At 46.2% G+C, this 24,893-nt stretch overlaps 1 protein-coding gene and 1 long non-coding RNA gene across 6 annotated transcripts; one reads left to right on the plus strand and one right to left on the minus strand.

Annotated features, from left to right (window-relative positions):
- Positions 1-530: 530 nt before the first annotated feature.
- Positions 531-2,419, minus strand: LOC111946906. The gene is made up of 2 exons (XR_002872716.1): positions 2,179-2,419; positions 531-1,618 (listed from the first exon to the last, which is right to left on the minus strand). It is a non-coding gene; the product is annotated as an uncharacterized LOC111946906 (long non-coding RNA).
- phf21b (PHD finger protein 21B) lies at positions 2,392-24,861 on the plus strand. Of its 5 annotated transcripts, XM_023952105.1 has the most exons (13): positions 2,392-2,700; positions 13,839-14,102; positions 17,041-17,133; positions 17,342-17,656; positions 17,747-17,893; positions 17,972-18,023; positions 18,304-18,380; positions 18,520-18,568; positions 22,602-22,624; positions 22,709-22,867; positions 22,936-23,002; positions 23,078-23,181; positions 23,254-24,861. In XM_023952105.1, the coding sequence occupies exons 1-13, from the start codon at positions 2,647-2,649 to the stop codon at positions 23,476-23,478; spliced, it is 1,629 nt and encodes a 542-aa protein (XP_023807873.1). In that variant the 5' UTR covers positions 2,392-2,646; the 3' UTR covers positions 23,479-24,861. The 5 variants fall into 5 exon arrangements, with proteins under 5 accessions (XP_023807873.1, XP_023807871.1, XP_023807872.1 ...); XM_023952103.1 differs by having other exon boundaries at positions 22,602-22,867; XM_023952104.1 differs by having other exon boundaries at positions 17,765-17,893; positions 22,602-22,867.
- The last annotated feature ends 32 nt before the right edge of the window (positions 24,862-24,893 follow it).

Consider the following 24,893-nt stretch of genomic DNA (forward strand, 5'->3'; position numbering starts at 1 on the left):
TCCAAATCTGAATCTTCTCCGACTATCTGGCGCAGAATCCTCTCTGCTTCCCTTTTTTCTCCAAACATTATGTGCATTGTGCAGCCATTAAATACATTGAAATGGTCCCGGTGTCCTCTACAGTGTAGAGTAGGATTTGGAAAGGTATCTCTTAATTCCTTAAAAATATACAGGTAAACAAAATGTCCATTATAGAGGACATAAATGACTGGGCCGGGTCTCAGGAGGATATGGAGCATTTTGTGTCCATTCCCTATATAGTTCCTTATTGGAATAATCTAGTTTACCACTTAGAGCGGGAAAAGATCTGTTAACCAATGAAGTGAGAGAAATGTCCTTTAAATGAATCCATACATTCTACCCATCTATTGATGTAGATAAGAACGCCCTGAAGATGCTGTTTATGGCCTTTTTCCACTAAACTCTGGTCTAAAGTTTGTAATTTCATTTCCACATAGACCCAGACTTCCTCCTGTGCTTAGAAAATGTTTGGCCTCATCCAGTCCTTCCCATAAAAAAGAACAATTATACTTCATTAATCTTATTTTTAATGCAAATGGCACATTCATGAATCCAAATGTATGTATAATACCATCATTTCTGTCTTTGTCAATGAGTTCAAACAACTCAGAAACACAATAAGATAGGAAACGGTTCAAACACTCGATCTGTGCGTCACTTTCAATGTCTTTGTGTGACCTGGAATCCTTAAACCGGCGGCCTCTTCTCCTGTTATTGTATTGCACTGTTTTGTATTGGATTGTTGTGATCAATAAAGTTCCTGTTAAAAAAACCAGTATCATATTTGTAAGTGAAGACCAGACCGTAAGTACTATGGAGTCCTATACTGTTCATAATTAAATAAATAAATATTTAATTCAATAAATAAATATTTAATTAAATAAATAAATATGGCCTCATGCAAATAAACAACCAATAAATCTCTCATAAATATATAAAAAGATCATGAAATGGTGAAAAACATGCACACACATTTTAAATTAGCCATTATATTATTCAATACATTTCATTTTGCTTTAAAAACCTGTTCATTATTTTAAAACAGCATTTTCAAATATTCATTTTATTCATGTGGAATATTATCATAAGTCTACGTCTTTTTTCAGAACCTTGGATTTCAAAATCAATATTTTCCAAAGTAGCTTTGTTTTTATTTCATGTTGCTGTTTTTCAAAATGACTGATTTATTTCATGAAGAGCTTTTTCAGGAGATAACCTGCAGATGGAACCAGAACTCTTTTCTCTGAACCTGAAGACCTCCCGTGGCGGCGTGAGCGTCCACCAGTCAGGACGTGGCGGCGGGCCGCCTGCAGCATCAAGCCGGGCTCGCTGGTTCTGCCTGCAGGGACAGGTGGCCTGACCCGGCCCGGCCCGGTCGTCCTCAGAGACCGTTTCTGTCATCAGGCCTTCACGGATTCACCAAGACCAGGTCCACTGGATGCTGTGAGGACAGAAGAACATCCCAAATGTTACGAGCACATGAACAAAGACGGATGGAGACGAAAGCCCTCCAGGTCCAGCAGAGCGGGAAACGGGCCTTAGGAACCCGGAACCAGCAGCAGACCGTCAGCTGATGACGCTCGGGGGTCCGGTCTTACTGGGTAAGAAAGAACAGAGAAAATCTGAGACTGGAGTAAAATGATAATTGACCTGCCAGAGGTGAAGATGAGAGGAACCTCCTCCCCGTCATCCAGAGGACAGACAGGAAGTAGTGAGTCTGTTTACCATCACAGAGTTAGGGCTTCATTAAAGAAATATATGAAAATCAAGTCAAAAACGCTCCAGAATAAGTCATCAAATTATGAAAAAAAGGTCCAAATTTCATGTGAAGAAAGTTTTAATTTCTCAGATCATAAATTGAGATTTTACTAGATTAAAGTGATATATTTATGAGGCGAAAGGCTGTTTGCTAAGAAACATAGCAACATGCCTGTCGGCCCTCATCACCTTTAGTTTATTGTTGCTAAAATTACAACTTTTGAATTATAATTTCATGGGTTTATTTTTGAAAAAATTTTGTCTTTTCTCGTCTCACTCCTATGACTTTATTTGAATGTATCTTTTTCTTTAACGGTGGCCTCAAAACTGCATCGTAGTTCACAGAGTTTCCCATAAACAGAAAGTTATTTTCTGTAGTTTTTATCTCGAGTCTCTAACCTTCAACCTCCCCTCTCTGCTGCGCACTGCGCATGCCCGACCGGGTGGGGGTGCGGGGGACGCTCGCGATGCTCCATCCGGGAACTTCAGAATTACCATTGACAGCCGAAGCGCAACTTTTCCGCAGGCAAAGTGAAATCAAGCCGCGGACTCGGACACAATGTAGTCCCAAGTGTTCAACTTAAAATCAGCGAAACAAAAGCGAAGCCGGCCCCCGCCGCACGCGCCGAAGCCCGGCCGTTTACCGGAGAGCAGCTGGTCCAGGCCGGATCCCCCCGTGGCCGGTGTGGAGCACTTTTGAAGACGGGCGGAAAGTGTGTGATGAGTCCGAGCCTGGAAAGCAGCGAGAACTTGCTCTGCAGCCGGAGTTCTTCTTTCATTGTTATTGTGGCTTAAAAACCTCCAATCCGGTCAAAGTTCGCGTCCGCCGCGTCCAAAGTCCGACCAAAGTGCTTTAGTGGGCGGAACATGGACGTACCGGGCCTGCAAGAGGCGCTGAAAGTGGAAATCCAATGTCATCAGGTACGGAACCGCCGTGTTGTTCTGCCGTGAGGAGAAGTGAGAGCGGAGCCGAGCGGAGCCGAGCGGGCTCGGGGCGACCGCTGTGGGGGCAGCCGCGCGGCGACACCCCGTCCCTCTCCGCCCGACCACCGAACGTACTCTCAGCGGCTCCCGGTCCCGCGGCGGGGGCTTTTCTGCGGGAACCGGAGCGATCATGCGGCGGAGCGGCGAGGCGTTCGGGACGCGAGCTGCATATTTATGAGGCGCGGAAACTGCTTTGTTCCTCCGTAAACTTGGGGCGCTGCGCCCCCCCCCCCCTCCCCCCGTGGCTCCTAACTAGTTGCTGATGGGTTAACGTGGCCTTTACCGGCAGCCCGCGAGCCTTTGGCCACGCGGGTTCAGCAGAAACTTTATCAGCAGAAATGTGGTGGACTGCAACCCCCCCCCCCCCCCCCCCCCCCCGAGACTTTGGTCCCACCCCCCCACCCCGGGACTTTGTTGTGGTGAAGTTTCATCGTGTGTACCGTTAGACCCCCCCTCCCCCTATGTTTGGGTCTGATTGTTTGGTGGGGGCAGCCCCTCTCCGGGGTGGAGTGGGGGGTAGTGTTCACGGATTCACCCCCCGAGGAGGTCGTGGTCCGGTCCGGACGCGTTCGGTTTGTGTCTTGTCTCCAAAGTTGTGTAATGTTGGAACATTTTAGCGTCCATTTTGAGAGGGTCGACATGTTTCTGCTGGGGAGGGGGGCATCCCGGCCCACACTTTTACTGGTACCGTGCCCGCAGTGTCAGCAGGAGAAACGGTCCGGTTCGAAACCACGTGGGTCTCGTTTTAGCGGCTTTATTCCTTTGAAGAGTCTAGTTTTGTCACTTTATACTTTGTCTGCCGGCGTTATTCCTCGCCGCCCACGTGACCCCGCCACGGCGTTTCATTGGCTGAGAAGCAGGCTTCCATTCACGCCACCTTCTGGGCTGCCGAGCCCGTCCTCCGCGGACCTGGAGGCGGCTTCTGCTCGGGCAGCAGCCGGCGGAGGCGGCCACGGGGCGGATGCCGGCGGAGGCTGTGCGGCGGCGTTCAGCACCTCGGCCAGCTCCGCGCCTGCGCCTTTCGGTCGCAGCTTCGAAAACTTGGTTGTATGGCCTTCCTCCTCGGTCCTCCTCTTCCTCCGATCACGGTTCTTCACTAGTGTTCATTTGGAGCTCGTTGAAAACGACGAGGCTCGGAACCGGGCTGGTCTGGAGCCGTGTTTGTGTTTTCCTTCTCGCTCAGTTTTGTAGTGGAAGCTTCCATTTTGAGGGAGGACGGGGGTGACCCCCCCTCCTCCCCCCATCGAGAGAAAAGTCTGCAGAGTTTGATGCGGGAGGAAGGGGGAGGGGCCTCATTCATGCCGAACATTACCATTTTGATTGCTTTGATGCTGTGTTTGGTTTGGACGGAGGGGGAGGGGAGGCAGTCAGCACGCCTGCGCGTCCAGGTTTGGTTCTTCTGGTCTCAGCGCCAGCAGAACCAGCAGAACCAGAACCAGCAGCAGCAGCAGGCTGTGAGCCTCTGAGGGGCGGGCTGAGGAGATGCAGCTCCTCCATGTGATCAGAATAAAGTTTATTTAGGAAATTCTGAGGATTTGGCCCTTTTGAAACTTTAGGTTCTGGGTTTAACAACCCGGCATCGGTCCATCTGCAGCTCAGATGCTCCTCAGGTCCAGCACTTTTGGCTCTTCAGACCCCAGAACTGTGGAGCATGCTCAGAGTGACAGTCAGTGCTCTGGTTCTGGTGGGATGCGGGTCTGGGTCCTGCCGTTTTCTAAAGTTCTTCCCCGGTTTTCAGTCGACCGTGTTAACCTGAACGTCTCCAGAGGTTTTCCTGATGTATGATTGGAGACGGCCCACTTGAGAAAAGAACCGCTGATCTGGACCTGTTGAAAGACCGGAGGAAGATCTGGACCTTATCTGAAGCATAAGTGAAGGGAGGAACCGGGTTCTCCTCTCTGGTTCTACTTTAGAAGACGTTAAAGAGAACATGACGCCTTTGAGGAGCTCTAAAAAGCAAACATACTGTCGGGTTGAAGCTTTCATCCTGTCTCAGAGCCGGTTCTGATCAGGAGAAGCCCGAGGAGCGATCGGACCCACCGTCCTCTTCTTGCATCAGTACGTCCTGGTTCTTCAACTCACAGAGACCTGCTGGTTTTGCTCTGTTTCTGGAACCAGCTGTAGGAAGTCCAAACAGAACCACGTCTCCTGGACCAGAAAGGCAGCAGCTGGAGGAAACAGTTTTCAGAGGCAGCATCCGTTACCATGGAGACGACAGCTTTCAGAGTCTGAGCGCGCATCGTTTGTAAAGCTCCATGTAAAGGTCCATATCCATGGAGACTTGAGGCTCTGGTCTTTGCAGTGAAGTAACCTTAAAAGAATTCTGGGCCAGAACCAGAACCTCCCTGTTTGTGGTTCTGCTGCATGGATTTTCTGGAAGAGCTCCAGAGCTCCCTGACAGAACCTGACTGTAGGTAGGAACCGTGTCCTTCCAATGATCCCGGTGGTGTCCCGGGACGCTGAACCCGTCCTCCAGGCTGCTGCGTTCTGGGATGTGAGGTTCATTCTCAGCTCAGTTCTGCTCAGAACACGGCTGCATCTGTGGTCCACTTCTGTAAAACATACCTGATCACGGGTTCCTGGACTGAGAACGTTCAGAGCGGCGTCTCCACAGGGAGGCGGGGCTGCTACAGATCTGAACGTCATCTGTACACCAAGATGGAGCATCTGAGGCGTCCAGCACATTATTGTTCACAACAGCTGCTTCCTAATAAAACATAGTTGTCATCCATAAAATTAATATCATTTATAAGGTTTACTGGATTTAAAGAAAAAATAAATAAATAGACAGGAGTCTGGATCAAAGTGAATTTGTTTCCATCTTCTTAACTCTGGTGTTTGACAGACAGAAAAGTCTATTCAAGGTTGTGGAAAATGGACAAAAGATCAAAGGAAACATCACGCTCATAAAGAATACAAATAATTACATAATGAAATAAATATCCTGACAGCATTTTGAATCAGTACGGTAAACTCTTGTTTTTTGCGGGGGTTACGTTCCAAAAAGACCCCGTGATAGGCAAAATCCGTGAAGTAGAAACCGTTATTTTTTTAAACTATTATTATACAATTAAATACTCTATTATACATTGAAAAGAAAGAACAAACCAATTTACAGGCTCAAGCATTTGTTTCACAAATAAAAGTACTTTAGAAACCTTTTTTTCAACAAATAACTCTGTACTGTACTGTCAAATAATAATTTTAATGAATGTGTACAGAAGGCTTCAAATCGCGGAGATTAGCCCCGCCCACCGCGACCCGAGTATTGGAATAAACGGGAGAAAATTTAAAATGATCATGAAAAAAATACAAAGTACAGTCGGACAATCAGTGACTCAGGTGTATTTCACTGCTCTTCAGACTGAGCCGCTGCATCCTGACTCCGCTCTGCAGTGTTTTTCTTCTTTTGAAGCCCGCGGTGCAGCTGTGTTTGTTCGGGAGAAGAACATAGTGATAGGCAGTTGTTGTCGCTCTTTTTTCTGCTTTGCAAAAAGTTCCTTATACACCGACATGCCACCATCAAGAGAATTTGCACGTAGTAATGAAAATTTGGCAAGCTGATTTACATACGTGCTCATATTAAACTGCAACGTTACTGACGCACAGGTAGAGAAGAAGCGGAGTGACTTTTTAGCCAATCAGAATGCAGAACACAATGCACGATGCAAATCCGTGAAGTAGCGAAACCGTGAAAAGCAAACCGCGTTATAGCAAGGGATCACTGTACAAGTATCACCAAATGAACTATTGCTATATATCGTCAAAAACATTTTTTCCCACACATCTAGTGTTTTAGCTCCCTGTGTTTTCATCTGAGTGAGAAACTGATCCAAATGGCTCTTTGAGAGGTTCAGGTCTCTGACCGCTGGTCTAACACACATTCCAGGTATTGGAACATTATCATGTTCCATAAAGTAACATGTTTTGTTAAAAAAACATTGTTGCATAATGAGGAAATAAAACACTTAATGTTCTGAATTTGTTATTTATTTATGTATTTATCATCCTCAGAAGTATCGATAAGAGTATCGTTAAAATACCAGATTGATAAGCAGTATCAATAAGAGTAGTGGTAGCGTTAAAACCTTAACGATACCCATCCGTAGTTCTTAGCTTGGTGGCAGTCATTTAACCTGCTTACAGAACCTGTTAACTGGGTATAGAAAATGGTTATACGGTTATAGAACCCGTTAACTGGGTATACAACATGGTTATACGGTTATAGAACCCGTTTACCTGGTTATAGAACCCGTTAACTAGCTATACAACATGGTTATACAGTTATAGAACCCGTTTACCTGGTTATAGAACCGGTTAACTGGGTATAGAACATGGTTATTCGGTTATAGAACCGGTTAACTGGGTATAGAACATGGTTATTCCTGGTCCTTGTGGTTGAGTCCTGATTGTATTTACGCCTGTGACGTCATTTCCGGGTGAGCTATTCCCAGTGCTAGCTGTGTGACTGCTGTCCTCTTGTTTGGCATTAGCCTTACTACTATTGCTTACTCTAAGGGTTATCTGGGTTAATATTCACATCTAGTACCTTTTATTAGCGAATTCACCACTGTTAAACCGCTTGCTGTTCACTTTTCTCATTTTGCTAAATAAACCACTTCTCTTTACTTAAACACCGCTAGCCTTAGCTTAGAACCTAGTATGGCCACCACCACTCCTTCCGCCTCTCCTCCTCTCTCCTGCCCCATGTGCCATATGTTCAGTGATGACCCTGCCTCCTTTAGTGAAGATAGGGGTAGGTGTGTTAAGTGTAGTCTTGTGTTAGACTTGGAGGCCAGGCTGGAGCAGTTAGAAGCGCGGCTCCGCACAGTGGAAGCTAAGCCGGCTAGCCAGGTCGTTACTCGTAGCGCGGGCCGCGCTACCAGGGCTAACTTAGCTAGCACCCCAGCGCCCTCCCAACAGCCGGGAAACAGTCAGGGGTTTGTACCGGTTGGGAGGAAACATAGTGCTAAACGCAAAAACTTAGAGCACCCGAGACTCCACGTTAGTAATAGGTTCTCCCCCCTCAGCGACACACCCGCTGAACACTCAACTCTGGTTATAGGGTCTTCTGAAGTTAGAAACGTGGAGCTCCCAGCGGCTACTGTCAGGTGTTATCCGGGGGCCAGAGTTGGTGACATCGAGGGGAACCTTAGGATGTTAGCTCAGAGTAAGTCCAGGTTCCGTCGAGTCGTGATTCACGCAGGCGGTAATGATGCCCGACGGAGACAGTCAGAGGTGGTTAAGTTAAACGTAACTTCGGTGTGTAAACTGGCTAAGACGATGTCCGACACTGTAATTTTCTCTGGTCCCCTGCCGAACTTAGTCAATGATGAAATGTACAGCCGCTTTTCATCATTTAACCGCTGGCTTTCTAGATGGTGCCCAGAAAACGGCGTTGGTTTTGTGGATAACTGGAGCGCGTTTTGGGGGAAGCCCGGTCTCATGCGGAGAGACGGCGTCCATCCCACTCGGGACGGTGCCGCTCTTCTTTCTAGAAACATTTCTGCTAGGCTTAGTCTGTTAACCTGACAATCCAGAGACGAGACCCGGGCGCAGAGCAGCAGTGGAAAACGCTCCTCTGAGCCTCCCTTAGGGTTAGTGCCGGTGCAAAACCCATGCAGGGGAAGTCAAGCAGGTCCTAGCTTTAGCTTATGTGCTGAAAGACAAATGAAAGGAGCGCGTCATAGAAACCTTAAAGTGACAGACAGCAGTTCTCACAAGCAGAATTATGATGTCATTAAATGCGGTTTATTAAACATTCGATCCATTTCCTCCAAGTCCCTCTTAGTCAACGAGTTAATTACTGATAACAATCTTAGTCTTTTAGCCTTAACAGAAACTTGGCTCCATCAGGATGACTATGTTAGATTGAATGAAGCAACCCCCCCACTTATGCTAACTATCAGAAATCCAGGATTTCAGGGAAAGGAGGTGGTTTGGCAGTAATATCACAGTCTAGCTTACTTCTCAGCCCTAAAGTTAAAAATGCTTATAATTCATTTGAAAGCATCATATTGTCTTTAAGTCACCCAAACAGGAAAACTCGAAAACCTGTTTTACTCATAATTATTTATCGCCCCCCCGGCCCATATTCAGAATTTTTAACTGAGTTTTCCGACTTCCTATCGACTATTGTCTTAGATTCTGATCAAATTATAATATTAGGGGATTTTAATATTCATGTTGATGACCCCAGTGACTGCCTAGGAACGGCTTTTGCAGCTTTATTAGATGATGTTGGTTTCACCCAAAGTGTGAATGAACCCACTCACTGTCATAAGCACAACCTGGACCTTGTTCTAACCCATGGGATACAGATCAGCCAGCTGAGTGTCCTTCCTCTTAACCCCATCATTTCTGATCACTTTATGATTACCTTCCAGCTTACACTGGAACATCCTTCTGCCCCAGTGAATAAGAAACAGCTTAGAAGAACCTTAACTGACCGTTCTGTGTCTGAGTTTAAACACACAGTTCAGCCAGTACTTAGTGATATTCTGAGAAAATACTCTGAGACCAGCTCCCATAGTATCAGTCCTAGTATAAATGACCACTTTGTTAATGATGCCTTACAAGCCCTCAGGAGTACACTCGATGTTGTTGCCCCCTTGAAACCTAAGTTCGTCAGACAAAACCGAGTAGCACCGTGGTTTAACGCTGAAACTCGTTCTCTTAAACGAGAAACCCGTAAGTTGGAAAGAGAATGGCGCCGCTCCGGTTCAGAGCAGTCTCTGGATATCTGGAAACATAGCCTATTAAATTATAAAAAAGCTCTGCGTAGAGCTAGAAGCCAGTACTATTCAACCTTAATATCAGAGAATGGAAACAATCCAAGATTTCTTTTTAGCACTATAGCTAAATTAACTCGCAGTCAGAGCTCAGTAGAACCACATGTTCCTGTTTCTCTCAGCTCTGATGATTTTCTTACATTTTTCGATAGTAAAATCTCAAATATTAGACATAAGTTAAATCAAGTTATTCCTACTATCAGCCCAGAACAGGCTGAAGCGGTAGAAATGGAGGCATCCATAGAAACCTCTGTAACATTAGACTGCTTCACTGCTGTGGATCAAGCGGAAATAACATCAATTATTACGTCCTCCAAATCCTCAACGTGTCTGTTAGACCCAATTCCCACTAGACTTTTTAAAGAAACTTTTCCCCTAATTAATGATCCCATATTAACAATGATAAATACCTCTCTGGAAACGGGTTACGTGCCACAGTCTTTTAAATATGCAGTTGTTAAACCTCTTCTGAAAAAGCCCAGTTTGGATCCTAGCATCTTGGCCAACTATAGACCGATATCAAACCTGCCCTTTATTTCTAAAATCCTAGAAAGAGTTGTAGTTAAGCAGCTTTACTGCCACCTACAGGACAACAGCCACTTTGAAGACTTTCAGTCGGGGTTTAGACCTCACCACAGTACGGAAACTGCACTAGTTAGAGTCTCTAATGACTTGTTATTGGCCTCAGAAAAGGGACTACTTTCTATTCTGGTCCTGTTGGACCTCAGTGCAGCCTTTGACACTATCGACCACGGTATTTTACTCCATAGATTAGAGCAGGACATAGGGATCAGAGGATCTGCTCTCCAGTGGTTTGAATCCTATTTATCCGATAGGTATCAGTTCGTTACTGTAAATGGCCATTCCTCTCAGTGCACTCGAGTCAACTATGGAGTCCCACAGGGCTCAGTCTTGGGACCGATCCTGTTTACGCTTTATATGTTACCCCTAGGAAACATAATCAGGAAACACAGCATTAATTTTCATTGTTATGCCGACGATACGCAGTTGTATTTATCCATGAAGCCTGACCAGAATGACCAGATAGAGAAACTGAACGCCTGCATCAGTGACATCAAGACCTGGATGACAATTACTTACCTCCTCTTGAACCCAGAAAAAACTGAGGTCATTATACTTGGTCCTAAAAACCTCAGAGATGCTCTGTCTGCTCAGATAGTCTCCCTGGATGGTATAAGTATAGCCCCCAATTCCACAGTTAGAAACCTTGGGGTTTTACTTGACCAGGATTTATCATTTAAGGCTCATATATCTCAGGCGTGTAGAACTGCCTTTTTTCACCTGCGGAATATTGCTAAGATCAGAAATATACTTTCTAAGAGTGATGCTGAAAAACTCATCCATGCATTTGTTACGTCGAGGCTGGATTACTGTAACTCCTTGTTAGCAGCGTGTCCTAAGAGTTCCTTAAGAAGTCTCCAGCTTGTTCAGAACGCAGCAGCTAGATTGTTAGCAGGAACCAGCAGAAGAGATCACATCACTCCTGTGTTAGTTTCGCTCCATTGGCTCCCAGTTGATTCTAGAATTAAGTTCAAGATCCTCCTGTTAACCTATAAGGCCTTACATGGAATGGCCCCGTCCTATATTAAGGACCTCATAGTCCCTTACCAACCAATCAGAACACTTTGCTCGCAAAATGCAGGACTGCTTGTGGTTCCTAGAATTGGTAAAAGTACGGTTGGAGGTAGAGCGTTTAGCCACCAAGCCCCTGTCTTATGGAATAAACTCCCAGCTCATGTAAGAGAGGCCGACTCAGTTTCTACATTCAAAGCTAGACTGAAAACATTCCTCTTTGGACAGGCTTATTGTCAGACTAGTTAGTATTCAGAGATTATTTAACTTAATGTTAGTTTGTTTAAATTAAACTTAATAATAACTATTTCTTTTAAAAGGCTGCTAGAAGTTGAAGCTGGGGTAACTATGGTGCTCTGGGGTTCTGTCCTCTTTCCTTTTTTACTTCTACCCTTCCTCTCCTCTATTCTTGATCATAATTTATCATTTAGTTCTCCATGCCTCTGTTTGGTGCAGTGCGATTCATGTATTGTCCCTCTTTTCCTCTCCCCTCCTGGGGAGTGGGAGTGCTTCCAGACTCCAGTTGGCTCATCCGTGCTCCAGTTCCTGACCGTTTACCTCGCCTTTGCTCCTGCTCCTACACCTGGCTGTGGATCCTGCCTCTGGCTCATCTCTGGCTCGTCTCTGCTCTGTGCCTGACCGAGTACCTCGTCTCTGGTCCTGCTCCTACACCTGGCTGTGGTTCCTGTCTCCGGCTCGACTCGCGCCTTTGACTGTCCCGATAACCACGGCTGGATGAAGCTCGTCTGCTGGACTTTTATATATGTAGTTGTAGATTTAGATAAGTTAATTCTTCTCTAAGATTTCTGGTAAATCGCCTGTCCGTCCTGGGGGAGGATCCCTCCTTCATGTGGGCACCCCTGAGGTTTCTTCGTTTTTTCCGGAATCCGGTTTTTTTGGGAGTTTTTCCTTACCGCGAAGGGGGGTCTAAGGGCAGGGATGCCAGTATAGCTTAGTCAGTTTGTTAGTTCATTTTAGTATTTTTCTATTGAACTCTTTGTATTCGTGATCCTTTTGATTTCATGTTTTACTTCGAAGCCCATCGAGACGACTGTTGTTGTGATTTTGGGCTATACAAATAAAATTGAATTGAATTGAATTGAATTATAGAACCGGTTAACTGGGTATAAAAGATGGTTATTCGGTTATAGAACCCGTTAACTGGGTATAGAACATGGTTATACGGTTATAGAACTGGTTAACTGGGTATAGACCATGGTTATTCTGTTATAAAACCCGTTAACTGGGTATAGAACCTGTTTACCTGGTTATAGAACATGGTTATTCGGTTATAAAACCCGTTTACCTGCTTATAGAACCCGTTAACTGGCTATAGAACATGGTTATTCAGTTATAGAACCCGTTTACCTGGTTATAGAACTGGTTAACTGGGTATACAACATGGTTATACGGTTATAGAACCTGTTTAGCTGGTTATAGAACCCGTTAACTAGGTATAGAACCTGGTTTGTCTCTTATAGAACCGGTTAACTGGGTATAGAACATGGTAATTCGGTTATAGACCCTGTTAACTGGGTATAGAACATGGTTATACGGTTATAGAACTGGTTAACTGGGTATAGACCATGGTTATTCTGTTATAAAACCCGTTAACTGGGTATAGAACCTGTTTACCTGGTTATAGAACATGGTTATTCGGTTATAGAACCCGTTTACCTGCTTATAGAACCCGTTAACTGGCTATAGAACATGGTTATTCAGTTATAGAACCCGTTTACCTGGTTATAGAACTGGTTAACTGGGTATACAACATGGTTATACGGTTATAGAACATGTTTAGCTGGTTATAGAACCCGTTAACTAGGTCTAGAACCTGGTTTGTCTGTTATAGAACCGGTTAACTGGGTATAGAACATGGTAATTCGGTTATAGACCCTGTTAACTGGGTATAGAACATGGTTATTCAGTTATAGACCCTGTTAACTGGGTATAGAACATGGTTATTCAGTTATAGACCGGTTAACTGGGTATAGAACATGGTTATTCAGTTATAGAACCCGTTAACTGGGTATAGAACATGGTTTTTCTGTTATAGAACCCGTTAACTGGGTATAGAACATGGTTATTCGGTTATAGAACCCGTTTACCTGCTTATAGAACCCGTTAACTGGCTATAGAACATGGTTATTCAGTTATAGAACCCGTTTACCTGGTTATAGAACCCGTTAACTGGCTATAGAACATGGTTATTCGGTTATAGAACCCGTTTACCTGGTTATAGAACCCGTTAACTGGTTATAGATCATGGTTTTTTGGTTATAGAACCCGTTAACTGGGTATAGAACCATGGTTATTCGGTTATAGAACCCGTTCACCTGGTTATAGAATCCGTAAACTGGCTACAGAACATGGTTAAATGGTTATAGAACCTGTTAATCTGTTGTTGTAACAGCGGCCTCCTCGGTTCCGTCAACGTTCTGCTGGTTCCTCTTTGGTTTCTCTCACATAACTGTGTCCCTGCCCCCCCCCCCCCCCCCCCCACACACACACACACGCTTGGGCTGCGTGGGGTCAGTAAGGTTAGAAACTATCAGGAAATTACCTGGAATGGTGGCGAGGCATTCAGGACGACAGTCGTTAAGGGTCACACATTTGCAGATGATGTGGGTTTATTCAGGACTAAACCTGAAACATCAAATCCATGCTAGACTCAGTCTCTCTCCCTCACAGAAGCTGGCGGTCCACAGTAGGCCCGTTGGGACGACAAAGGCTCTGTCCCTCATCAAGCCCTCTGGCCAGAGCATCGCCATCTCTGTGGTTCCGGCCAAGACTCCTGTCTCCATGGTGACGACACACATGAACGGTCAAAAGGCAGCGGGCCCCGAGCCGCTGCAAATCAGTCCCATTGATCTACAGGCAGGCGGCAGAGCGCCCCCCACTGGAGTACGCCCGCATGCCACTAACAAGAGAACCGGGGAACTTGCTCCCCCGCAGGTAACACGCACCTGCACCTGGACCCCTGACCGGCGGGGGGGGGGGGGGGGGGGGGGGGGGGGTGCTCTGAGAGAGCAGTTCCTGAATTGAAAGGCCTCACACTTTCATCAGTGCAGTTGCCATAGAAACCGTGCCATGCGTCCTTCTCCCCCTGTGTTGCAGAGCCACTCTGCAAAACAATAAAGGGGGGGGGGGGGTGATTATTCCAACAAAGACTTATTAAAAAAGTTTCAATGAAATCGTTTTCATCCATTTTTCTGCCTCAGGTTTAAAGAATGAAACAGTTCCAAACTGACATCAATTCCTGCACACGTTACTACCCGGGTGGTTCTGAACCCCTTCTGTGGCGATCCTCTCTGGTGAGGCCGAGTCCGTTATTGGAGAAAAAAGAGGCGGGAAACCAGCTCCCACAACATATGCATTATAACACCTACAGCTCTAGGGAAATGTACTGAACCTCCCAACAACCCTCTGACCAATCCCCGCCTCTTGTCCTCTCTGGGTATTCTGGGTAGTGTAGTCATACCACAGGTTCCATAACTCAAACTGTCCCCAACAAAGACATTTAGAGGCTCAAATATAGGTGTGTGTGTGATTCAGTGGCGATTTCTTTAAGACTGCAAGGGAAGGTTCCCTTATAATGTCACAAATGAATGGTCAAATATGTACTATTGTATTAACATTATATTGACTAAAATGCGTTAGAAAACGTTCATCTCATAGACGAGTTCCTACAGAATCAGTTACATTTAGCAGGTCGCCTGACTCCATTTCCTTCTCTTACAGCCTCACAGTGCATTTCCCTATTGAAGCCCAGCGTCCATTGACTTCAATGGGGCTGCTTGGAACACTGTTTTTCAGTGCTTTGAAACTAGACGGTCATTGGATAAACGCTGCGATTATGTCCCGCCCACGGACGCTCAGCGTCTCTGGGGGTGAATGTGGAGTGGGCTGGCCCAGACTCCGAGCTTCTGCGTGACGATTGGAGGGTCTGTGGAAAGACTGCCTCTCCTTTTGACTGACAGCGATTCTGTCCTATAAGACACATTCCTTGTTTCAGTTATACAGAGTTAAAAAAAAATTTATATCGTTCATTCCTGACTTTGATTCAGGAAGACTGAGGTCAGAACTTCAAGTCTTGTGTTCAGATCAGGACTTGCAGGGGAACAGGGGAAGGCTGTGTGATTACTTGGTGTTCCTTACAGACATGGAGTTGGACAGTGCAATGCCTCAGCTTTACAAACTGTTCTCATTAGTGGCAACATTTGGAGCTACATCTGCAGGTGTAGAAAGGAGCTTCTCCGAAACACAATGGGCCAAGGCCGTTTAAGCAGCCTGGCTCTGCTGGCCATTGAGAGGACTCTGGTCAAGTCACATGAAAAGACTCCTAGTTAGTACGACAGGAACAACAAGGAACGTAGGGCAGAATTTACTTTTAAATAAATAGACAATTTTATGATGTAGGGCGAAAAGGAGCTTCCCCTCTCTGACAGACCAGGAGCTGCCACTGGTGTGAATGTACAGTCTGTGAATATACCGTGTGTGAATGTACCGTGTGTGTGTGTGAATGTACCGCGAGTATGTGAATGTACCGTGTGTGAATGTACCGTGTGTGAATGTACCGCGAGTGTGTGTGAATGTACCGTGTGTGAATGTACCGCGAGTGTGTGAATGTACCGTGTGTGAATGTACAGTCTGTGAATATACCGTGTGTGAATGTACCGCGAGTGTGTGTGAATGTACCGTGTGTGAATGTACCGCGTGTGGGTGTGTATGTACCGTGTGTGAATGTACCGTGTGTGAATGTAGCGCGAGTGTGTGAATGTACCGTGTGTGAATGTACCGCAAATGTGTGAATGTACCGTGTGTGAATGTACAGTCTGTGAACATACCGTGTGTGAATGTACCGTGTGTGTGTATGTACCGTGTGTGAATGTACCGCGAGTGTGTGAATGTACCGCGTGTGTGTGTGAATGTACCGCGTGTGTGTGAATGTACCGTGTGTGTGAATGTACCGTGTGTGAATATACCATGTGTGAATGTACTGTGTTTGAATGTACCGTTTGTGAATGTACTGTGTGTGTGTGTGTGAATGTACTGTGTGTGTGAGTGAATGTTCCGGTGTGTGAATGTACCGCGTGCGTGTGTGAATGTACCGTGTGTGTGAATGTACCGTGTGTGAATGTACCGTGTGTAAATGTACCGTGTGTGAATGTACAGTGTGTGTGTGTGTGTGAATGTACAGTGTGTGTGAATGTACCGCGTGTGAATGTACCGTGTGTGTGTGTGTGAATGTACCGTGTGTGTGTGAGTGAATGTACCGTGTGTGAATGTACTGTGTGTGTGTGAATGTAGCGTGTGTGAATGTACTGTGTGTGTGTTTGTGAATGTACTGTGTGTGTGAATGTACTGTGTGTGTGTGTGTGTGAATGTTCTGTGTGTGTGAATGTACCGTGTGTGTGAATGTACCGTGTGTGAATGTACCGTTTGTGTGTGAGTGAATGTACCGTGTGTGAATTAACGTGTGAGGGACTTTGTTGGTTTAGGATTTCTTATTCTGAAGGAATAACACAGTTTTTTTCTGTTTTTGTTTCTAAATGTTGTGATTTTCTGTGACCTTCATCTAGAAAACAAACTTTAGTTTGAACTTTTGACCTTTAGGCACATTGACCCTTCAGGGGACGCCACAGCCAATCAGATCCAAACAGGTGGTTCTGCAGAGTTCTGCGCCGTGCTTCAAGTCCGCCATCTGCTCCCAGCTAAAGCCCAGTGAGCTTCCTGGTGCTTCTGATCCAGTCAGACCCGTTGTTACAACAGATCCTCTCTAGCTGGTTCTGGAGCATCTTAAGGAACTCCTGCTCCCTCTCTTTGGACTCCCAGCCTAGAGGCATCGGTGGATTTGGACCTGCGGTTCTGACTGCCGTGTTGTGTGTTTCAGGTTCTGGGAGCTCTCACGGCTGTGCCCGTCAAGATGCCCCATGTGGGCTCACTGCAGCAGTTAGCGGGACACACGGCCTCCGTCCTGCCACAGGTAACTCACCTGGTGACTCTGGACCTCCCGTAGCCTATTTGGTCTGTTTAGAACCTGATCCGGGGGTCCAGTTCCAGGTCTGGCCTTCTCTGAACCTGCAGGTTCTGTCCAGCGGGGGGCAATAGAGGGTTCTGCTGTGGCTTTTATTTTGAAGGGACAGCAGTAGCTTGCTCTCCGGGTCCTGGCTGAAGTTCTGGTTCTCCTGCAGGTCCGGCCAAAGACCCAGATCCCTGACAGCCTGCCCCCCCCTCCCTGCCAGGAGCTGCAGCCGCTCAGCCTGCAGAGGGCCGCCACCGTGCTCTGCCCCAGGAGCCAGGCCCCCACGCTGCCCACCGCCAACAGCACCTTCAGCCCCAACGGCCAGAGGGACGCCTCGCCGCCCACCCTTCCTCTGCATGTCCCCCTGGGGGGGGGCGACTCCAACAGCGCCACTCAGCATGCGACTGCTGGGCCTGGCGTGGCGTACGCCATCATCGCTGCTTCCCCCGGCAACAGCGCGTCCCCCGTCAGCGAGGCCGTGAAGGTACCGCCGACAGCCGTGCATGTTGGGGGGTGGAGGGGGGTTAAGGGTCACGACGTGGGGGGAGAACATCCAACTTTACACCATGTTCAGTCCTTCACCTGCTTTCAGGTGATCATAATCCAGCCTCAGGCCCCACCCACCACTGGGGGCTCCCCAAGGGCCCAGCCTGACCTCCTGCCACAGGACGTCCCACCCCCGCCGAAGGCCCTGCCTCTGAAGAAGGACCAGGACTCCGAGGTGAGTCCACGTCGTCTCTGAGGGAGGTTCTCCAGACCGTCTGCAGAGGTTCTTCATCCTCCTCTTCTTCACCTCCAGAAAGTCGCCTTCATGGTGGCCCTGGGGCTCGTCACCACCGAACAGCTGGAAGGTGAGCATCTGGGCGCCATGGCGATCCGTGAGCGGGCGTTTCTGCTGAGCGGTCCCAAAGAACATCCCATAATTATAAAGACGCTGTTGAGAGAGCCGGTGTGGCGTTGAGTCCAAACATTTCTAGAGTTCAGGAAGTTTCTCATGTAAAATCTGGTCGGGACTCCTGCTGCATGATGGGATATGTAGTCTTTGCTCACAAACAGGAAGCTGATGGTTTGACACTGAGGAGCTTCAGAAGTGTCATGTCTTTCTGCTGAAAAGGGTTTTCTTCTGAACAGAGATCCAGGCCAGGAGGCAGGAGAGGAAGAGGAGGAGCACAGCTAACCCCGCCTACAGCAGCCTGTTCGAACCCGAGGTGAGTTGTTCAGGGTTCAGGTGTGGAGAAGTTCAAGTCCTCCTTGAGGCTGGGATCTTCTCTGCCCGTCTGGAGCTCAGACCTTCCGTCTGCAGGATCTCTTCCTCTCGGTGTAACCGCATCTTCTGCTTGTGTGCAGCGGAAGCGGCTGACATCCCACTACCTGAGCAGCTTCCTATCGGCAAGAGGTAACATCAACCGCGGCTGTGCTGCAGCGGCACACCACACAAACTGAGCTTTACACGACTTCCCCCAAACGCAGGATCTGCCCCCATCATGGCAGAGGTTATGAGGTCAGAGCAGCCATCATCCACCCAAACCGAACCCATCTGAAGTCAACACCTGAGCTCTCACCTGCAGCCACATTGGCCTTGACCACGCCCCCTCACCATTTCCTGCCAGAGCTGCTGCTTTTAGCCCATGGAGCCAAAAAATGTCCAACAGGCTGATTCAGTCCAGTCCCAGTCTGTAACCCTTGTTCTATCCTAGGCACTTTAACGTTGGGAGTGGGGTCATCTAGACCCACTAGACAGTGCTCTGAACCTTTTTTCTTCACTGATTTATGATCTTCACTGGTGTCCATGGATTACATGAAATCTTTCCACCTTTATCCACCTTTGTCATGGTAGGGAGAACACCTCAATGGAAGGGGGGGGGGGTCATCTAAGATAGCACAAGGGTTACACACTGTTGGCGCCAACAGAAAGAGCAGTTTGGCGTTTGGCCAGCAGAGCGGCGGCTTCGCTCCTCTCCGGCTGAATACCATCCGCCGAGCGGCGCCTCCTTCAGTGACAACCAGAACGGTCAACGTTCCACCAAGTGTGGAACATTACGTAATTGAGTATTATCTCTTTGTACTCAGAGTAATAGAGTATTCTCTCTTCATACTTAGAGTACAGAGTAATAGAGTATTCTCAGAGTAATAAAATATTCTCTCTTCATACTCAGAGTAGAGAGTAATAGAGTAATCTCTCTTCATACTCAGAGTAATAGAGTATTCTCTCTTGATTCTCAGAGTAATAGAGTATTCTCTCTTTATACTCAGAGCAATAGAGTATTCTCTCTTTATACTCAGAGTACAGAGTAATAGAGTATTCTCTCTTTATTCTCAGAGTAATAAAATATTCTCTCTTCATACTCAGAGTACAGAGTAATAGAGTATTCTATCTTCATACTCAGAGTAATAGAGTATTCTTTCTTTATACTCAGAGTACAGATTCTGTCTTCATACTCAGAGTAGAGAGTAATAGAGTAATCTCGCTTTATACTCAGAGTAATAGAGTATTCTCTCTTTATACTCAGAGCAATAGAGTATTCTCTCTTTGTACTCAGAGTACAGAGTAATAGAGTATTCTTTCTTTATTCTCAGAGTAATAGAGTATTCTCTCTTTATACTCAGAGTACAGAGTAATAGAGTATTCTTTCTTTATTCTCAGAGAAATAGAGTATTCTCTCTTCATACTGAGAGTACAGAGTAATAGAACATTCTCTCTTTATTCTCAGAGTAATAGAGTATTCTTTCTTTATTCTCAGAGTAATAGAGTATTCTCTCTATATTCTCAGGGTAATAGAGTATTCTCTCTTCATACTTATAGTACTTGATAATAGAGTATTCTCTACATACTCAGAGTAATAGAGTATTCTCTCTTTATACTCAGAGTACAGAGTAATAGAGTATTCTCTCTTTATTCTCAGAGTAATAGAGTATTCTCTCTTCATACTCAAAGTACAGAGAAATAGAGTGTCCTCTATTTATTCTCAGAGTAATAAAGTATTCTGTCTTTATACTCAGAGTACAGAGTAATAGAGTATTCTCTCTTCATACTCAGAGTGCAGAGTAATAGGGTTTTCTCTCTTTATTCTCAGAGTAATAGAGTATTCTCTCTTTATACTCAGAGTACAGAGTAAGAAAGTATTCTCTCTTTATTCTCAGAGTAATAAAATATTCTCTCTTCATACTCAGAGTACAGAGTAATAGAGTATGCTATCTTCATACTCAGAGTAATAGAGTATTCTTTCTTTATACTCAGAGCAATAGAGTATTCTCTCTTCATACTCAGAGTAGAGAGTAATAGAATATTCTCTCTTTATACTCAGAGCAATAGAGTATTCTCTCTTTATACTCAGAGTACAGAGTAATAGAGTATTCTCTCTTTATTCTCAGAGTAATAAAGTATTCTCTCTTTATACTAAGAGTGCAGAGTAATAGAGTATTCTCTCTTCATACTCAGAGTACAGAGTAATAGAGTATTCTTTCTTTATTCTCAGAGTAATAGAGTATTCTGTCTTTATACTCAGAGTACAGAGTAATAGAACATTCTCTCTTTATTCTCAGAGTAATAGAGTATTCTTTCTTTATTCTCAGAGTAATAGAGTATTCTCTCTATATTCGCAGGGTAATAGAGTATTCTCTCTTCATACTTATAGTATTTAATAATAGAGTATTCTCTACATACTCAGAGTAATAGAGTATTCTCTCTTTATACTCAGAGTACAGAGTAATAGAGTATTCTCTCTTTATTCCCAGAGTAATAGAGTATTCTCTCTTCATACTCAGAGTACAAAGTAATAGATTATTCTTTCTTTATTCTCAGAGTAACAGAGTATTCTCTCTTCATACCCAGAGTACAGAGTAATAGAGCATTCTCTCTTTATTCTCAGAGTAATAGAGTATTCTTTCTTTATTCTCAGAGTAATATAGTATTCTCTCTTTATTCTCAGGGTAATAAAGTATTCTCTAGTCATACTTAGAGTACTTAACAGAGTATTCTCTTCATACTCAGAGTAATAGAGTATCCCTTTCTTTATTCTCAGAGTAATAGAGTATTCTCCCTTTATACTCAGAGTACAGAGTAATAGAGTATTCTCTCTTTATACTCAGAGTAAAGAGTAATAGAGTATTCTCTCTTTATTCTCAGAGTAATAGAGTATTCTCTCTTCATACTCAGAGTACATAGAAATAGAGTATTCTCTCTTTATTCTCAGAGTAATAGAGTATTCTTTCTTTATTCTCAGAGTAATATAGTATTCTCTCTTTATTCTCAGGGTAATAGAGTATTCTCTATTCATACTTAGAGTACTTAATAACAGAGTATTCTCTTCATATTCAGAGTAATAGAGTATTCTCTCTTCATACTCAGAGTACATAGAAATAGAGTATTCTCTCTTTATTCTCAGAGTAATAGAGTATTCTCTCTTTATACTCAGAGTACAGAGTAATAGAGCAATCTCTCTTTATCCTCAGAGTAATAGAGTATCTTTCTTTATTCTCAGAGTAATATAGTATCCTCTTTATTCTCAGGGTAATAGAGTATTCTCTATTCATACTTAGAGTACTTAATAACAGAGTATTCTCTTCATATTCAGAGTAATAGAGTATTCTCTCTTCATACTCAGAGTACATAGAAATAGAGTATTCTCTCTTTATTCTCAGAGTAATAGAGTATTCTCTCTTTATACTCAGAGTACAGAGTAATAAAGCAATCTCTCTTTATTCTCAGAGTAATAGAGTATCTTTCTTTATTCTCAGAGTAATAGAGTATTCTCTCTTTATACTCAGAGTACAGAGTAATAAAGCAATCTCTCTTTATTCTCAGAGTAATAGAGTATCTTTCTTTATTCTCAGGGTAATAGAGTATTCTCTATTCATACTTAGAGTACTTAATAACAGAGTATTCTCTTCATACTCAGAGTAATAGAGTATTCTCTTCTCTTAATTCTGGTCTCATCTGACCACACAGTTCTCCCGTCCTCCAGATGGTTTCTGGACAGAGAACTTCTTAAGGAGGACGTTGCAGGTCTGTGAGGACCAGAACTCTGGTTTGTAGAGAAATCTTTCTTTTCTGCTCCGTTAAACAAAGAAATTCTTTACAATCAAACTTCCTGGATTTCGTGTTTACTGCTGAAGTTCTGAAGAACCTCACAGACTCAGAACTTGCAGAACCTGTGTGGTTTCTACGGTAACAGTCCCTGCATAGAGCTGGATCATCTGGACTCTGTTGTAAATCTTTATAAATAAAGGTTTTCATTTTGAACGTCAGTCAGCTCCTCAAACATCTCGACTCCTTTCAGCGTAGAAAGTTCCGATCCGATCTGCTCGTAGCGGGTCCGGCCTCAGGGCGGCGCTGCAACTCTTTTCTGTTTGTCTCACCTGAGTGTTAACCTGCAGCATGGTCCCGCCCCCCGCCACTAACCTGTGCTCTGCTTTGATCCACATGCTAGACTCTGAGGATTTCTGCTGGAAGGTAGGTCACCGGACTCTGGCGCCGCACCTAGGCAGACGTGGTCTCTGTGGCGCCGCCGCTGATGGCGTCTGCGTGTCGTTTCAGGATGACGTGGAGCACGAGGAGCGCTGCGCCGTCTGTAAGGAGGACGGCGAGCTGCAGCCCTGCCACAACTGCCCCCGCGTTTTCCACCCCACCTGCCTGCACCCGCCCCTCAGGACTCCGCCCAGAGGACCCTGGTACTGCCCCAAGTGTCAGAAGAAGGTAGTGTTTCCGAGGGGCGTGGCCTGATGTGGCGGCAGCGCCGAACTCTGACCGCTGCTGTGTTTCAGGTGCTGAACAAGGAGAACGCGTCATGGCCGCACAGCTTCGTCCAGTCCTACGTGACGCACAAGACGGGTGAGGAGCACACGCATGAGCACAAGAACCCAGGTGCACGCACACATGCTGACGTGCACAAACCTGTTTGAGCAGTGAGGCAGGAGGAGAAGAGGAGGCTGCTGAGGAGGAACAGCGAGCTGCAGAGGGAGTGCGCTCACCTGCAGGAGGAGGACCAGAAAGTCCACAGCACGCTCAAAGTAAAGGAAGCGCTCCCCGCTCCGCGCCGGCGGCCCGCTCGGCCGGTTCTGATGTTCTGGTTCTGTCCGCAGCTCTGCATGGACCAGCGGGAGCGTCTGCTCGTCCTGAAGAGAGACACGCAGACGTCCCTGGACCGCCTCCGAGCGCTGGTCCGGATGATCCAAGGCGAGCAGCTCGTCCAGGTCACCATGACCACCACTGTGCCCGCCCCCTCACGGATCAAAACCACCACCGGCGCCAGCCCGGGCCCCTCCGCGCCGCCCCGCCAAACCAGCCAGGTGGACGTTAACGTCTAGCCTGCCGCCGAACGTCCTGATGGGGGGCGGGGCGATGTGCTGAGGTCATCTCTTTTGAAGAGGCTCCGCCCTCCACAGTGTTTGAAACACCGTCAGTGCTTACGAGATTTCTTTGAGTTCTTTTCCATTTATTCTTGGCCTTAAAGTATTTATGACCGGACTCCAGCGTTGCAGAGGAAACGTCCAACCAGACTCTTGCGGCGAATGGCGGCCTCGCCAGCAGCGTTCCTGCCATGAGGCTTGAGGAAGCGCCTGAAGGCGGCGCCGCCGAGAGTCCAGACAAACCCTGTTCAGTATTATAGAGAATCTCAAAGGAAACTACAGAAATTAGCGTTCTAGTGAAAAAGTTTGTCTTTTCATGTGACGCCTGAAGGCGGGGCTCCAGCTCCGGAGGCCCCGCCCACATCCAAGTTCAAAACTGAGCCGCCAAACAACCGCTTGGCTCTGAGAAACCAGAGGCTTCCCGCCCAGCAGAACCACAGCGGCGCCGCTGCTTCTGTCGGAGCTCAGAAAGCATTATGGGATGTTCTGGCTCCTGTCTGTGTCGCACTGGGCGGACCAACAACAGTCCGCTGTACCTGAACAAACACACCAGGGGCGTGTCCATGAAGCCCCGCCCACTTCAGCCAGAATGAAAGATGCCAAAACTGTTTGTTTTTATTTGGACCCGCTCATCGCATCACGTCTCATGAGCGCCGCCTTCGCCACGCCGCTCAGGGAGGGTGGACCTGTGGGGGGGTCACTGCCCCCCAGGTCCGTAGGCATCACCTGTCTTCCTGCTGATTTCTGCCTTTTCTTTGTTTGATGCTCCTGGTGACTGAGGGGCGGGGCGGTGGGGGTGTGTTCAGAACCATATCAGCTTTAAAGTGGGGGGGGGGGGGGTCTGTTCTGAAGCGTTTTCAGAACCTGTGTCTGGTCTGGGTTGGACCCAAAGTCAGTGTGAAACGGATCAACTCATCGTTTTGGTGCCATGTGATGCATCTCATGACGCATATCGTCACCCTGATGCTCCGCCCCCTTTTACACCGCCGTCCCTCCTCTGCAGAGAAACTGAGCGGTTCTATTTTACTGAGCGACACGCGAACAAAAGTTTTTTTTATTCTCTCACAGAAACAGAGGGCTCGCTTTCTGTCTTCTGAACTCAGACTCTGGCGGCAGTTCCATGTTTCTCCAGCAGGCGGCGCCACTGTGAAGAAAAGGTAGATCTGGTTTGTGTAGAGCGCTGTGTGGATAGTGTGTATAGGAAAGTGTTTGTCTTAAAATGCCAACGTAGTTTTTCTTCTCTGCCGCATAAAGACACGACGGACGCCGGTCCCGGTAGAATCACTTTTGTACGAAGTTCTTATGAAAATATGAATCATCAATAAACAAACTCAAGAACAAGTGGAGTCTGTGAGTCCAGGCCGATGGTTCCA

The sequence above is a fragment of the Oryzias latipes genome, chromosome 23 (assembly GCF_002234675.1).
Source record: "Oryzias latipes chromosome 23, ASM223467v1".
NCBI classification, from domain to species: domain Eukaryota; kingdom Metazoa; phylum Chordata; class Actinopteri; order Beloniformes; family Adrianichthyidae; genus Oryzias; species Oryzias latipes.